At 41.7% G+C, this 17,929-nt stretch overlaps 1 protein-coding gene across 2 annotated transcripts in view; it reads left to right on the top strand.

Annotated features, from left to right (window-relative positions):
* The window catches only part of LOC124798033 (nucleoporin SEH1), a 162,807-nt gene that overhangs the window by 77,515 nt on the left and 67,363 nt on the right, over nt 1-17,929 (top strand). For both annotated transcript variants that reach the window (XM_047261249.1, XM_047261250.1), the window contains exon 3: nt 15,768-16,029. In XM_047261249.1, coding sequence (XP_047117205.1) covers nt 15,768-16,029 — 262 coding nt within the window. The remainder of the gene's footprint in view (nt 1-15,767; nt 16,030-17,929) is intronic.

Genomic DNA, 17,929 nt, shown 5'->3' with positions numbered 1-17,929 from the left:
TAAGTCACTAGTAGGGCTAGCAATGTGCTTTGCAAATAATTTGCAAATTCGGGTACTATTTGTATGTGTTATTACCATGGAACCACTTATTATGCCTTTCAAAATTGAGTCTGATAAGCATAGGCTATTTAGTAAGTATCTCCATGCGTTATTATTATTACTACTACTACTACTACTACTACTACTACTATTACTATGATTATTATCATCAATGGGAAAGTGGACATATTGAGAATGTTCATTATCGTTAGGGAAACAGTGTAATTCGAAAATGAACATTTCACAGATAGCGCTATTGGGATGAATCGTGCAGAAAAAAGCTGTAAGAGAAGTGTTGCGCATTAGGTGGAACATCTCGCCGCGACTGATGGCATGTTTATACTGTATGTGCAGTTTACCGGTCAGGGACTAGTTACTAGTAGAGTAACGCACCCTTGACAGAAGCCTGTATCTACATCTACATCTACATTGATACTCCGCAAGCCACCCAACGGTGTGTGGCGGAGGGCACTTTACGTGCCACTGTCATTACCTCCCTTTCCTGTTCCAGTCGCGTATGGTTCGCGGGAAGAACGACTGTCTGAAAGCCTCCGTGCGCGCTCTAATCTCTCTAATTTTACATTCGTGATCTCCTCGGGAAGTATAAGTAGGGGGAAGCAATATATTCGATACCTCATCCAGAAACGCACCCTCTCGAAACCTGGCGAGCAAGCTACACCGCGATGCAGAGCGCCTCTCTTGCAGAGTCTGCCACTTGAGTTTATTAAACATCTCCGTAACGCTATCACGGTTACCAAATAACCCAGTGACGAAACGCGCCGCTCTTCTTTGGATCTTCTCTATCTCCTCCGTCAACCCGACCTGGCACGGATCCCACACTGATGAGCAATACTCAAGTATAGGTCGAACGAGTGTTTTGTAAGCCACCTCCTTTGTTGATGGACTACATTTTCTAAGCACTCTCCCAATGAATCTCAACCTGGTACCCGCCTTACCAACAATTAGTTTTATATGATCATTCCACTTCAAATCGTTCCGTACGCATACTCCCAGATATTTTACAGAAGTAACTGCTACCAGTGTTTGTTCTGCTATCATATAATCATACAATAAAGGATCCTTCTTTCTATGTATTCGCAATACATTACATTTGTCTATGTTAAGGGTCAGTTGCCACTCCCTGCACCATGTGCCTATCCGCTGCAGATCTTCCTGTATTTCGCTACAATTTTCTAATGCAGCAACTTCTCTGTATACTACAGCATCATCCGCGAAAAGCCGCATGGAACTTCCGACACTATCTACTAAGTCATGTTTGTACACATATAATATTTTCTGCTTGTGTTATTCTAAAATGGTGTGGCAGATGTATGGCATATGTGGACATGATTCTGGTCCTTGGTGCGTCTGATAACCAGTCTCGTGTTTCTTCTGGTGCATATGCTGCTAGATGTCCTGGTCGACTTTACACAGATAAAAATGTTTTTGTCATCTGGAGCTTCGCCTTTGGGAGACAGGTTGACTCCCAGCATAATGTGACAGAGGTCATCTATGGACTCACTGTACTCTAGCTAATGAGGGAGCTATTCTGGAGGTCATACATGAAGAACCCTAGTGAAATACACATAGTGTAGCAAGGCAGCCATGTGTCTCTCAATGCATGGTCGTTGACATGCTGCGCAAGCATGGGCTGCACCCATCATTATTCTTTAATGAAACACCTGCATCCTGCAGACCACTGTCTGCGAATGTCATTTTGTGAATGGTTCCAGTAACAACAGAAAGCTGATGATGATTTCAGAAACACTGTAATAAGGTCAGATGAATCAGTGCCCACTCATGAGGATGTCTTCAGTACGCACAATGTCCACCATTGGTGTGACGTTAACCCACTTTGGCACCAACATCTGGACTGGAATGTTGAGAGGCAGAGCAGTTTGGGTCCTACTTGTTCCCTGACTTGCTGACTGCACGAAAGTATCATGCATTCCTCTCAAACTACTTGCCTGACACACTGGAAGATGTTCCACTTCATGTTCAGAAGTAGTTATGGTTCCAACATGAAGGGGCACCTCCACACTTTGGAACTGATGTGTGACAGTATTTAGACAGAACATTTCCAGGACAATGGCTCAGATGGAGAGGTCCAGCTGTATGGCCTCAACATTCACCTGACCTAAATCCACTGGATTTCTCTCTGTGGGGACACTTGAAGGAGCATATGTATACTACACCAGTGACACATATGGAAGAACCAATAGTGTGTGTTCATGCTGTTTCTGTATCTGTGGATGCAGCTATGTTGTTAAGAGCCCAGGGCTGTATGATACAGCAGGGGTTGCACAATGTTTGGAAATGCAGGTGTGTCGCTTTGAGCATCTGCTCTGAGAATAGCATATTCTTTTGTAAATGTCACATGGTTGTTAATATGGAAATTATTATTGTCAGTGGTTGCTAATGTGTTACATCTGAACAGACTTACTGCATGTAATATAAATGACTAGCAGATGTTGAGTTATTTAACTCTGCAACCATCTTTAGCATCTAGAAATCGATATTGTTTTTGTAGGTATTCTGTCCTACAACCTTGATAGGTTGTTTGTTTCAACAGCCTATTTCTAAAACTTCCTGGCAGATCAAAACTGTGTGCCAGACCGAGACTCGAACTTGGGACCTTTGCCTTTCGCGGGTGACACTTGCAGAATTGAGGCTTTGAGGACGGGTCATGAGTCGTGCTTGGGTAGCTCAGCCTGTAGAGCACTTGCCCACAAACGGCAAAGGTCCCAAGTTCGAGTCTCAGTTCAGCACACAGTTTTAATCTGCCAGGAAGTTTCACATCAGGACACACTCTGCTGCAGAGTGAAAATTTCATTTTGAAACCTATTTCTAATTTGTATGATCATGCTTTTGTTATGTTCACCATTATAAGACACTGTGCTATGTAAATGTCAGATACGTGTGGCTGAAGAAAAGACGTGTGCTACAGTATTATATGACAGAATAAAATTGGCAAATAAAAATAAATATGCCTGTACCAAGAATCAAATCCTCTACCTGCTGCACACTAACCGAAAATGCTGACCTCTGCACCAAGTGCATACCACTACTCCTATATGCCGACAGAGGTACTTACTGTACATGTGAAGATGGTGTTGTCAGCCAATCTTTTAAACCCAGAAATATGTGCAGGACAAAATCTTGTGACAGATGTTTTTGTATTGCTAGTATGTGAGGAATCGCACTGAGAAGTCAGAGTGCACAAATTTTTCTTAACCCTGTATATACGGGTAATTAATTATCATTTATGTTATTTCACACTGATCCAACATTATGTTACTTAAATATAGCCTAGTTTTCATGTTCACTACTCCCATTCCTTGTGTATCCCCTGCTTTCTACTTAAAACTTTGAAACGATCTTGTTTTATTGTTCATGCATTTAATTAAATTGTCAAGAGATGACGCTGCTATCTTATGCTAATTACGCTCATGTTAGCACGTATTTCAAACTGTTGCACTGCATGGGCAGGCTTTCCCTCATTATTTTCCTGCATAACATGTGACATGCCTAACGTGCAGCATATGACGTCATACAATTTAGTTGTTAAATAAGATAGAATAATAAGAGGTACAGGATATAGAATAGTGTAAGGAAACAGAATGTCTTTGAAGAAACTATAGAAGAAAGATGAAAGCCAGTGGACTTCAGGTAGGCATTAGTTCACCAAATTTGCAGAATGTGCAATTTCTCCTGGGGGTGTATATTTCTTAACCATACTGTATAGTCCTTTTACCTGGACTGTATCGACCAGAAACAGTGCCTTAGGATGTGGTATTCCTACCACCTTAAAAAGTCCACAAAACAGTGGAAAGAACTTACTCGTCTCTTTCTTTATGTTGAAACTGTGATGGAAATCTTTTATTAAAAAAACTTTCATCACTGACTAAATAACTAATTGTAGAATACATTCTTTCTGGAGTCTCCCTATCTTTTTGGTAATGATCTAGAGAACATCCTTAAAAAATGTATGGATTCCCCTCTTTACCTGGTTTGAGGTTTGGAAACTGTTTAGAAAAACTCTAGTGGTACACCAACATTATTATTAATCTTGTTAGTTGTAAATTTTATTTTTGCATTTTCTAAGGTGCCCCACTATTTCTGTATCTCGTTTATGTGATCTGCAATATATCCCAGAGAATTGGTTTCATGCTAGTAGATTTAGATGTATCCTGTACTTTTTGTTGTAAAATCTCCTGTAGTCTCTCTTCCAAACCATTCAGTTACTTGGGGACTCAAAATTTAATTTAATAATTTTCCCTGGTTTATCATTGTGACCCATACCCGTGTACATGAGATTGTCTAAGGTTTGTATGTTATTATGAACTCCTTGCAAATTATTGTGTACTTCACTCCTCAGTAAATCATATTGTGTGTTAATGCCCATGTCTAGTTTGCTGGGCAAGTAGTTTAATTATCTCTCCATAACAGTAATTTTATTTCTCTGTATGTTAACTGTAGACATTAATTCCTCTTCAAATGCTTCTGTCTGTGATTTAATCACCGCCAACTTGTCAATGGTAGCTTCTAACTTTTCAGCCTTCAACCGTAATGGTAGCTTCCAATTCTGTTTTAATATCATCCCCAAGTACTGTAAGGGCTCCCTGTGAGTTTCTTAATGTTTTCTCTAATTTCACATTAATCGCTTTACTGTTTTCCTCCATTGCCTCCCCGTCATTTTTTAGTCTGCACAGGCACACACTGTTAATTAAATTCTGAACTAAGTAGTTAAATTAAGTGTTCAAGAAGTTTCTTCATTCACAAATGCCAGCTAACTAATCCTGCAGGTTCCTGTACACACAACAATAGAATAATAAAAAAATTTAAAAAATTCAAAACTGAAAAAACCATAGCTTACTTGATGCGTAGAACAGCGAACTGGGGATGCTGCTGTTAACTGCACAGGCGATGCTGGTGTGTAGTGTTGAGAAAGTGTTAGGAGTGGCTGCTACTCTGGTGATAAGCCACTGAAGTGACATACTGTGGAGACTCACACCACCACAGCCGGCACATCAAGTTGAACAATTGTCATCTGGCCTGCCTGCTGCTACCCGTCATCACTCTTTGACAAACCCGCCTCAAACTCTTCTGTCGTAATTGATATGTATGTGCATGTCATTTGAATAACACCTTGTAAACACACACAGTGATTGTCTCAATTATTCAAGAAAAGCATGTTTATTTATCTCCTGGTTGTGAAAATATCTTCTTTTCTTCTTCTTGTGTAGAATATTATTGCCTTGTTTTAATTAGATGGCTTTGTGGGGCACCGCACAGTGTGTCCTCATTCATATAAGTTCTGATTCCTGAGTTCCCCCAGGCAAGCAAGTATTTCTTTGAAATAATTCCAAAAATGTGTGTGTGTGTGTGTGTGTGTGTGTGTGTGTGTGTGTGTGTGTGTGTGTGTGTGTGCATGGCGGATGTGGTCTCTAAGTTACCTTCAATTGTTCTTCTTCCAATACAGTCACCTTTTTAGTTTTTGTCCTCGTGGTCTGGCTACTCTGACCACGGCTGTGCTCAAACTTATTCTTCTTGACTTTGTATCAAAGCAGGGTGATGCTGTAGGAGAGTGTCTCACTACTTCCAGCTGCTGAATGGCGAACACATCTCCAAAGATAATCTCCTATATTGTTTAAACTGTTTACTTGAATTATGAAGATGGATCCAAATATCGGTAACTCATAAACTCTCACACATCGATCAATATGTCTGATCACATCGAACTTGGCGTAAGATCAAAGATTTACAATCTTAATTTGTCTTGAGCATTTACATTGTAGTATGTCCATTCTCTGCAGTGTTCATGGCAACTGCTGAATTTACAAAGTTACAGCATGTGCATTTCATGTAAGATTTTCAGTATGCTCTTGCTCTCTTCACACAAAGTATTAGTCTTCAAGAAAAAGTAATTAGTGCTTTTTTTGTAAGAAATTTAATGCAGTTCAATTTTTACACTAGAGGCCACGTTTTTAAAGTTACATAAGGAGGAGTACAGAAGTTCCATTCAAGTGCGCGTGCGACACACACACACACACACACACACACACACACACACACACACACACACGTGTCCCAACACAAAATTAAAGTACAGAAATGATCAATTTCATTATTCTGTCGGAGTAGTATTTAGAACAAAGAAAACAAGAGAAGACTGAAAATATTGAGTGACGCGCACACACTGTAGAATAGTTCGCTTTAGTAGGTCAGTTGGTAGTAGTTTCCCGACTCGTTAGACAAGAAGTGTTGTATATTGAATTACTTGTCTCGCCTTCCTCTACACCAATGTGCTCTGTTGTAAACTGTTACAGTTTACACCCTGGGTAGCACCCCATAGATGATCTTACCCTTCCCTCTCATCATAAGACACAGTTAGCGAAAATCAATTCACAGGAAAATAAACAGGCAGTTATGTAAATTATAGAATGTAGGATAAAATCAAGCAATGGGAAATCCATGATGGAATAATGATACTATTATGAAAATAATAGTTGCTACTCACCATATAGTGGAGATACAGAGTCACAGATAGGCACAACAAAAAGCCTGTCAAACAAGTTGTTGTTGTTTTTGTGCTGCTTGTGGGTGCATACAGTGACAAGGTGGAGAGAATGAAAGACAGCTTGGTGCAGTTGGGAGGTTACACAGAGGGTTGGGGAGAGGAGGGGAGGGGGGGGGGGGTAGGGGAAAATGAGAGAAATAAGAAGACTGGGTTCGTTGGTGGAATAGATTGTTATTTAGTTCTGGGGTGGGAACAGGGAAAGGGACAGGTGGGTGAAGGACAATGACTGATGAAGGTTGAGGCCAGGAGGGTTATGGAAAGAGACAATATATTGTGGGGTGAGTTCCCACCTGTGCAATTAAATCAGCAGGTCTTGCTAGGAAGGAGCTAGATGGCACAGGCTGTGAAGCAGTCATTAAAATGAGGAATGTTGTGCTATGAAGTGTGCCAGCAATTTGGTGCTCCAGCAGTTTCTTGGCTACAGCTTGTTGGTGGCCATTCATGAGAACAGACAGCTTATTGGTTTCTGTGTCCATATAGAACATAGCACAGTTGTTGCAGCTTAGCTTGTAGGTCACATGACTGGTTTCACATTTAGCCATGCCTTTGATGGGGTAGGTGATGCTACTGACCAGACCAGAGTAGAGTAGATGGTGGTGGGAGGGCGTGTGGGACAAGTCTTGTGTCTCAGTGTATTACAGGGATTACAAGGTTGGGAGGGTAATTGCAGTCTGTGAAGGCCTCTGTGAGACCCTTCATATATTTTAAGAGAGGCTGCTTTTCACTATAGAAGCGATGGCCATGGGTGAGTGAGGGTTAAGTACTGGTTAGGTACTGGTACGAAGGTTTCGTTACCCGTAGCCAGAACCCAGCCCCACGTACTGTTCCTGTGTTGTTGCTTGGCTCATGGAATCTCCCCCCCCCCCCCCCCCCCCCCCCCAAATGAAGTTATCATCAAATTACTCATCTCCGGCTGCAACCCTCAACCCTTCCTTCCACAATGACCCAGACTGCGCCAGTCCTTAACCCTAACAAAATAGTTCTGCAAAACGCTGCCAATCAAGCCCAAATGTCCTTGCAATACCTCCTCTCCACCTATAAAATTCTCCTGCTATGCAATCCCAAATTCCTGGATCCCATTTCCAACATTGAAACTCTTATCCTCCGTTAACTAGAGCAGCATACACACCACCACCTCAAAATTCTCCAGCCTGTTCATCTCCTACCCCTGCCTTGGCCTACCACTGTCCACTACTTCCACAACACCTCCAAACCTCCTCCACAGTCCCTCATACCTGACAATCCCTGCCTCCCAGACCTACTGTATTTACCCCACTGTCAGAAACTCCCTCCCACTACCATAAAGAATCCAGAACCTAAAAGGACCTGAAGCACTTTCATGAATCTTTCCTCCAAAACCCGTAGCCCCATGGAAGTATCAGTCCTTTCCAAAGGCCTCACCTTTTACCCTATGACCAATTCAGTCATGCAGGACATGCTAAATGCCTTGTCTCCTTTGCCCAGTCCCTACAGTGGAAACACATTTTCACAACCAAACCCACCTGTCAGACTCAACCAAAGACCAGTGTTGAACCTTGTCTGACTCAATTCGCAACAGTGATCCACCCCCACTGCCCCCAAATCATTCCTTGTTAACTTTACAGAATTCCTTAACCTCGAACCTTGGCTCACCATCGTTCCCCAAATACCTCAACATGCAAGCTAACCTTACTTCTGCAGAAAGAACCGCAGTCCACCGCCCAAAAGCTGCTCCCAACCTTTTAACTCCCCCCCCCATCTCCCCTGCAGATCAGGGGGTTAGAATAGGCCCGAGGTATTCCTGCCTGTCGTAAGAGGCAACTAAAAGGAGTCTCACATGTTTCGGCTTTTGTGATAGTCCTCTGTAGGGTTTCACCTCCATTTTTTCAAAATTTTCCTGAAGACCGAACCAGTTGGGGAAGGGCACCTTACGTGGTGCTGTATGTCCATCATGCACTGAGAACTATCTGCACTTCTGCTCATTCTCCAACTGTTGGGCGAGGTCATCCTCCTGGTGCATATTTTTCCATCATCTGTGCAGTATCGTTTTCTACGCTGATGATGGTAACAGACTTCTTTGCTTGGTTGCACCTGATATCCAGCACAGTAGCCAGTCCGTTGTGATGGGGTCGCCATGTTTCCTGGTCTGCACCATAAACTCCCCACGTACGCCAAGGGGTAGATGCCCATCCTCCTGGGGCATCAGGACTCCCGGCAGTGGCCATCCTGCCTGGTGGCCTTTGCCGCGGCTGGGTGGTGCCCGTGGGGAGGGCCACTGGTTGGAGTGGGTGGCATCAGGGTGGCTCAATTCAGTGTACAGAAGTACAACCCCAAATCGTTTCCCTCTTTGGCCACACCATGGGAGGAATGTCAGGTTAAGGATGGCAGTGGCTCTTATTCACCCCAGTACCTTGTATGTTCGAGAGCTGATGGGGAATCTTTTATGATGATGAAGACTCAGTTTCTTATTGAGAATTTAGAGGACGAGTTTGGGGATGTGGAGGGCTTGTCCAAAATGAGATCTGGGTCAGTCTTGATCAAAACAGCAGCCTCTTCCCAGTCATGGGCGTTACTCCCTTGTGACAAGCTGGGGGATGTTTCTGTAACCATCACGCCCCCTAAGAGCTTAAATATGGTCCAGGGTATCATATAGCACCAGGACCTTCTTTTGTAGTCCGACAATGAACTGCACGCCAATTTAGAACATCGAGGTGTACATTTTGTTTGGCGTATCCACCGGGTTCCGAGGGATAAACAGGTTGCCATTGGTTCCTTCATCGTGGCCTTCAAGGGTGATACATTACCCAAGAAGGTCAAGGTGATGGTCTACTGCTATGTTGTAAAACCCTATATGCCTCTCCCATTGTGGTGCTTTAAATGTTTGAAGTTCGGTCATATGTTTCCTGCTGTACTTCCAGCGTCACCCTCCCATTTGTGTCAGCTGTGGAGAGCACCACTGTCCTTGCTCGCCAGACTGCAAGATTCTCCAGAAAGAAAGGAAAATCATGGACTAAAAGACCCTGGACCGACTGACCTACACTGAGGCTAAGACGAAATTTGAACTCCTGCACCTTGTGCGCATGACATTGGCTTAAGCCGCCGCTACAACAGTTCTAGCCACATCAGCTCCACCAACCCCAGTCACCTCTCAGAGCCAGAAGACTACACATGCCCCCTTGGTGATGGGGAGGGTACTTCCCTCTCTGTTGCTCCTGCACCAACTACTTCAGGAGCAACACCACCCCACCCCACCCCTAACCATCGGGGACGTCTGTCTCCATTTCTAAGCCCGAGAAGCATACAACTTCTTCAGCTGGTCTCAGTAGGAAGGAGTCTCTTGGGTCACTCCCTTCCCAGGTTTCTGCTGATGGGAAAGATGACACCCGCCAGTGGCTGAAGAGCCCAAGAGCAGCTGGTCGCAGGGCTTCACGCTCATCCTCAGTCCCAGAGACTGAATCAGTGAAGTCTTCCCATTCAGGGAAACCCAAGGAACAGCGAGAGAAATCGAAAAAGAAGGTCCCTCAAGACCAAGGGAATTGCGGTGGTACCCGCACCACCGCTACCTCCAAGCTCTGCGTCTGTGGATGAGGTGGAGATCCTGGCATCCGCTGGGGACCTAGATCTTACTGGACCCTCAGGCAAAATGGATATAGACTGCTCAGGCAAAAAGTCAGTGGCAGCAGGTGACCCTGAGGTGTAAACTGCCTCATTGAGTGTGTAAACTGCCTCATTGAATGTTCCATGCCTTCCCAGTCTCATGATGACGTCATCCTCCAGTGGAATTGCGGCAGTTTTTCCATCGCCTGGCTGAGCTCCAGCAACTGTTAAGCTTTACACCTGCTTTCTGCATTGCCCTCCAGGAAACCTGGTTCCCAGCAATGTGGACCCCTGCCCTCTGTGGCTATAAGGGATACTACAGGAACTGTAGTGACTGTAATGGAGTGTCAGGTGGAGTTTGCATTTATGTCCTAAACTCAATCTCTAGTGAACCTGTGCCCCTTCAAACCCTCCTTGAAGCTCTGGCTGTCAGAATAAGGACAACACTGGAAATAACTGCAATGTATATCTTCCTCCAGATGGTGCAATACCCCTGGATGTATTAGCTTCACTGATTGATCAACTCCCTAAACCTTTTCCTACCTTTGGGAGATTTTAACACCCATCATGAGCAGCTGCTTGCAGTCTGGCCTCAGCAGCCAGAGACTGTGTTTTGTATAATTTGGAAGAAGGCTGTTTGGCTGAAAGGTTACATGTTTGACTGTCTTTTTTGTTGTACCTATCTGCGACTCGGTATCTCCACTATATGGCGAGTAGAATCTATCCTTTTCATGATATTGCCATAAAATGTAGGATCATATTTTCAGTGTATAAATTATAAGTAAATTTTTTTAACTTCTGCTGAGACAAAATAACTCATTCTACCTACTAAAAAATTGTAAGAAAATTGTTTTCACAGAATCCGTGCAAAGTGATGAAGTGGCAAAATATTGCACTGGCTTATGGATGGACTCCAGTTCAAGACCCGATCCAGATTTAAGTATTCCATGGGTTATCTAATGGTCTTGTTGCAAAGGACGCTTCCAATTTCCCTGTACATCTTTCCCCAGTCTGAGCTTGCGCTCCATCTACAATTATTGTTGATGGGATATTAAGCCCTAATGTTCTATCCGTCTTCCCCCTTCCTACACCTGCTTCCAATATTAATGAAATGACTGAAAAGCAAGAACTGTGACAAGTAACTGTTTTAGACTGAAAAAAGCAGCACATACTGTGTATGTGTTTGAGGAACAGGCAGATACAAATAGTATCCAAATGATATTCTGCTGTAAGTAAAAGGTTGGCGGAATGAAACTATCCTAGCTAGTATTTCAACAGCTGAGTTGCCTATAGTTCTTGTGTACCATCATACTCAACGTACACTCCCTTGGTGCACAGATTGTGGTGAACAAAGTTTTAACTAGCTTACAGCAGGGGATCCCAAACTTTTCCTCTGGTGGAACACTTTGAGAACTGTGGTACTTCAATCAAATAAATTATTTATTTTGTAGGTTAATAAAATTTTTAAAAAACGACAAAAATATTTTGTTCAGTGAGAACTTTGATTTTGAATCGTAGCACAGAAACCATAATAAAATTTTTCTGTCCGTCAGAACACCTGTGTCCCACAGAACATAGTTTGGGAAACCTGGTATACTGTATTCTCGCACAAACACAGTACTGGGTGCATATGTTGGCAATATGAATTAATAAATTATTCAGTGTGTTTATCATTGTTAAAGTTTCTTAAAAACTCTTAACTTCAATAAAGAATGTAACACTGACTGCAATGTGCGTAATGTACCGATTTATTTGTGAGAACTGCATGACACGTAATGCACTGCTTCTAACAACTTCTCAGAGTATTGCATTATATCACTTGAAAATAGTTTTTGTGAAATCAAGGAATAACTTAAATTATATAAGGGTCTGTATAATGTAACACATTCATTTATTTAATTAAATTGAAATTAAGTTATAATATTAATGGTAGTTCCTGGATGGAGCAGTACGTAAAATAATGGGAAGGCAAACATTTGCCATGGCCAAGAGAGCATGCATTTTGGTTTCTGTGTGAATGTTTATGCCATTACTTTTCTTCTTCTTCCCCCCCCCCCCCTCCCCCCCCTCCTTTTTTTTAAAATGACTCTTCAGAAGTTCCATCATGGAGTCTAACGTTGACTCCTTGTTGAAAAATATACTGAACACCCATATCTCTTGCCACAACTTCTTCTTGACTAAAGAAATACTTAATTTCAGTACATTTAGTGTGATGCTAAAATTTGAGATTTTGTATGAGTCTCACTATAAATTGATAAGTGATCAGAAAAAACTAGTACTGACATCTGTTTTCCCATTCCCCTGAATAAGCATTGCAACGAGTGTTTATTTTCAGTCGCATCTTTTGCTGCAATAAACTGTGCATCATGGGTAGTGATGACTTGAAGGGGTCAATGGAAGAAAGTACTAATCTTCACTGTAGTAAGAATTGTTATGCTTTTGTTATCTGTTACGTTTCTAAATTTACCGCATGCTGACAGCAAGTAGCTCCATATGTACAGAACTGTCTACTATATTAATTGTTTTGTCTTACTGTTTGTAAATTTTTGTCTCTGTTTTTAACCAAATGTATAACGCGTTATGACTATAAATTTGCTCTTGTGGTTTAGCACTTTATGCTGGCGTCTCCTCATTTCATATTACTCCCATGGAAGTCTGTACCAGTATCACACTTTTAATAATTCATTCCCTTATTTGGTCAATAAACAGTGACCAAATTAATTGTATCATCAATATATAGGACTATTCATTTCAACTTTACTGTATCCTCCAAGGTAGGAGAATAAAGTTATCTTTTAAAAAATACGCTATAGCTAAGATAAAGTTGTGTTAAAAATTGTCAGGTACTTCAGATCTCCAAATGTTTGGTGATAGAGGAAATAACTGTCCTCAGTAACTGCAACTTGTGTTTTGTTTATTGTAGATGTTGAAACAGTTTTGCATTCTTAAAAAACTGAAATGCATTAATAAATACAGTGCATATGCTGTCTGCCATAGTATATTTGTAATGTGCCATCATACAAATGTTCAATGTCAAAACCTAAATTGTATGAAGCAGTTTTGAAATTACTTTCAAATTACCATCTTGTTGATGTGTAACCATCATTATTTACATGAAGAGCAACAATGAGCTTTATTATAATTGATGTTCTTAATGTGGATCTGCTTCTCTTGTCTAGAATCCCTCTTATTACAGAAACATGCAAAAACACATGTTCCAACATCTTCCAGCTTGCATGAGACCTAACTAACTGTAATTTTAGTTGGCAAACTGTACCACTATTACCAACCAGTTGAAAAACTTGTATAAAAAGTGTGCCTTTTGCTCCTTTTGGTAATTTGGTTAACTCCAAAGCCCGATTTTTCTTCCAATGACTTTATTTTATTGTGCATAGTTGCATCCAGTTGAAACTATATTTGCTGTTGTATGCTTCCTCAAAGCTTTCAAGATCCTCCTTCTTATTGTCATTTTGAGCAGTCATGATAAAATTGTTAAGATATGATGATTTCTTTAGTTTTGAACAGTATCATACCAGCTGATGAAGTGATTTGATAAGATATTCTTCTTCATCTGTATCTTACTCTGTTTAATGCTGCAAGTCTGATGAGTTACTTCCTTTGTTGAATACTTTACCTAATTCTTTTTCTCAAGATCACATAGATGCAGTCCACAATATTAGCCTAGTTCTCTTGAAAGATAACAGCTCTGCAAAGAATGACTTTCTTTTCTTCTTATATCCAAATTCTATAGGATTCATCTCTATGATATCCCACTAAACATTCTTTGAACAATAATAAATCCAGGATAGAATAACAACATTTATGTTGTTATAGAGTACTGTTCACCATGTAATGGAGACACTGAACAGCAGAGAGAGACCCTTAGAATCAGACTGTAGGATATATTGTAGCTGTTGGACAAAGTTTCACATCATACTAAGAAACAAACACACATTCATACATCCACAGCTCACACACAATTGGTGATTATCGTCTTGTCTTTGGTTGCGGAGGCGTGGCGTAAGTGGGTAGTGATCTGAGGAGGAGGAGGTGGTGGTGGTGGTGGTGGTGGTGGTGGTGGTGGTGGTTGGGGAGGGGGCGGAGGCGGAGGGTCTCAATAGTGGGCTGCGAGGTGCAGCATCAGGAACTTTGTGCTGGTATGGGAGGAAGAGGGGCAGAGAGAAGGGAAAGGACTATGCTGGTGGACTGGGATAGAAGGCGTGTTTGAGGCTAGAATGGGAGCAGGGAAGTGATAGAGGCAGACGATGGACGGGGACTAGGGAAGGCTCAGACCAGTGCAGTTGTAAGAATGAAGGATGTGTTGCAGGCAGGGAGAGATTCTCTATGTGCCATTTAGAAAATCTAGTGTTGTTGGGAAGGATCCAGATGGCATAGGCTACGAAGCAGCCATTCTAGTGAAATACACTGTGTTGCTCAGCAACTTGGTGGGTCAGCTGTCTCGTGGCTAAAATACAACGGTGGCCCCTCATGCAGACAGACAACTTCAGTGTGCTAATGGTCATACCCATGTAGAATGCCACACAATGGTAGGAGCTGTGTCGGTACATTACATGGCTGCTTTCATAGGTGGCACTGCTTTTGATGGGGTATGAAGAGCTTATGACAGAACTGGAGTTGGCAGTAGTGGTAGTATGTACGGGTTAGATCTTTCATCTAGGCTTTTTACAGGGATATGAGCCATGAGGCCAATGAAGAGTTGGAACAGGGATTGATAAGGATACTACATAGATCAGTTGGGTAGCAAATAAAACTGTGGGATGGCTGGGGAGGATATTTCTTGTTTTAGGACATGAGAGGTAATTGAAACATGATTAAATTGCTCCAATTATGGGTGGTACTGAGACGACAGTACTCGTATGTGTTCAGAAAGTCGTTGGGGGGGGGGGGGGGGGATGGTAGCACACTGGGGAAAAAGGTGTGGCAGGCCTGTTTCTGGTGGACAGTGTCGTAGAGCAACTTTGGTCTTTGAAGATCTCAGTGAAATCATCTGCATATTTGGATAGCACCTGCTTGTCGAAATTTTATCATACCATGGAGTAACGTTTACTAGCTAAAAAGCCTGTATAGCCTCCCCCTCCCCTTCACCACGTTACAATGTGCCCCCCCCCCCCCCCCCCCCCGATTTCGATCACTATCCCCCTGTATTGATTGCTATCATGTTCTCTCCCCCCGCCCTCACACACACACACACACACACACACACACACACACACACACACACACACACACACACACACACAGAGATCATTTGCTATCTCATCTCCTCCTTCCCCACATATTATTCACTGTCTCGCCTCCAACTCCTCCACAAATCATTCGCTATATTGCGCGCATGCGCGTCTGTGTGTGTGTGTGTGTGTGTGTGTGTGTGTGTGTGTGTGTGTGTGTGTCCGTGTCCGTGTCCGCCACCCACCCCCCCGACTCCTCGACAGGTTGTTCACTGTCTCACCTCCCCATTAGAATTGAATTTAGTGCTTAGCTGTACTAGTATGATTTGTAACTATTCTTAACTTTAATTTTTATGAAGATTAATTACAAAATATTATTTCAGTGGGTGAGGGTTCTGTACCTGGAGAACGTGGTATGCGACACTGGGTAAGGAGAACAAACTTAGTTGATTCACGAACTTCAGTCACTGACGTTAAATTTGGACCAAAATCTCTTGGTCTTTTGCTGGCAACATGTTCTGCAGATGGTGTTGTTCGTATATATGAGGCTCCAGATGTCATGAATCTGAGTCAGTGGACACTGCAACATGAAATATCGTGTAAGCTTTCATGCAGTTGTGTGTCATGGAATCCATCATTTTCCAGGTAAATGTCAGAAAAAGAAAATGAGCACAAAAGAACAGCAGTGTCATAAATTTGTAAAACGTTTTTAAAGTTTATTTATGCTGATTAATATTATTTTATTTTTCCTATATTGTAATTAACTGCTTTTATATTTGTTATTTGTGGTGAAATATTGTGTTCCAAACATCTACAGTTCCTATATTGGCATTTTTGTTACTTGTGTTAATTAGATGGTTCACTCAAATCCAGGCAGCACTCAAGATTATTTTGCTCAAAAAGTGTAATAATTTTTACTTATTATCAATCATAATGTGCATTGAAATTGTGGTGAAGAAGAAGAAGAAAAACAGGCATTGCCTGCACAGGATATGGGGACCATTGGGAATTAATTTACAGCGTGTGCATTATCTTATTTTACTAGTTTCACTGATCAGAAGTGAGCATCTTTATATAAAAATGTATGAAGATTTTCATGTTTGATGAGCGAAACTAGTAAAATCAAATAATATTCTGCCTTTGACTGTGTATCTCGACATCAAAGAAAAATAAAGTTTCTAGCTAGCTGGCTGAACTCAAATGACACCAAGCGCTGAGTGATTGCCAGCATGCTTGGATATGCTTCACATTATTGTAGTAACTGTTATGCAGGATTGTTAGGATACACAGATAGCATGCTGCTCTACAGTGTTTATTGTTTCTATGGATTTACTTTTGTTATGTAATTTTTTAATAGAAAAAAATAAATGAAAATGAAACAGGAGTTCTTCATTAGCACCTATACAGATGTATGAGACAGCAGAGTTGACCATTCTTCATTTTCACCAAACTTTCCACATACCATTCTGTCACAAACTGTCAGGATTTACTACTGTCATCAAGATAGTTCACAAGTTTTGGGAACTTATTCTCAAAGAGTGAGCATCGGCTCATGTGTTGCACCTTATAGTGGTATTTGCTAGCCACTGCCATGAAACACTTGGAAAGATTGCTTTGTGCATTAATGAATTCTAGTCTCATATTGATAATGTGATGAAAGTAATGTGTTCTAGGGTGGTGGTCTTCATAGCTGAAACTGGAGAAAAAGGGGGGAGGAGGTGACATTACACTCTGATCATATTGCAGTATCGTCTCTGAAGCATTCCAAGAACGATTTTTCATAATAATGTATCACCTGATCAAGATTTTAATTTGTGGAGTTGTTTTTTGTACATTTCATGTGGTAATGTGTAAGATGGCTGTGTAGTGTGGGCATACTTCCTTCTCATTGAAACTGCAGTAGACATTTGGTGTTTCAGTTGCGCAAGATGCATCTAGCTCAGCTCACTAGTAGGAACATTTCCTTTTACGGTAGCCATAAGTGGTAGGTGAATTTTCTTAATGCCAAATGATGTTGGCTTTTAGGTAGGTTATCGAATTCCTCATAATGCTTTTGCAGAGATTTTGGGGCTAGCCTGTCATAGGGACTTCCATGATGTTGATGGGAACTCTTTTGTATATTATGGATAAATAATAACAATATGTGATGCTTTCATATGGTAGTAACACATGGAGAAGTTAAATTAGCAGAAGTGGGGCAGAGCCATTGGTAATGTTCACTAGAGACAAATGATAATCATTCCATAAATGAAGCACTGAGTGGTTGCTTGAAGTGGAACATGTTGGAACAAATTATGGGGCTGTTTAAGATTAGAGAAATCAAGGCAGTGAAGTGCAGTTTCCTGCAGAGATAAGTTGACGTATCTTGATACACTGTGAGATGCAGATTAGGTGTGTTACGTAGCACTGTTCTGCTGCCTCAGTTCCCAGAATTGTGAACTGCAGGTACTGCTGCTTTCACATTTCAGATGTGTAGAAGGAGCTGAAATTACCCTTCCAATATCTTCCACAACCGGCTAATGTAGACATGGCTACTATAGAAGCT

Source organism: Schistocerca piceifrons, chromosome 5 (genome assembly GCF_021461385.2).
Source record: "Schistocerca piceifrons isolate TAMUIC-IGC-003096 chromosome 5, iqSchPice1.1, whole genome shotgun sequence".
NCBI lineage: Eukaryota > Metazoa > Arthropoda > Insecta > Orthoptera > Acrididae > Schistocerca > Schistocerca piceifrons.
Note: the sequence above shows the minus strand (reverse complement) of the source record. Positions and strands in the feature narration are given on the sequence as shown.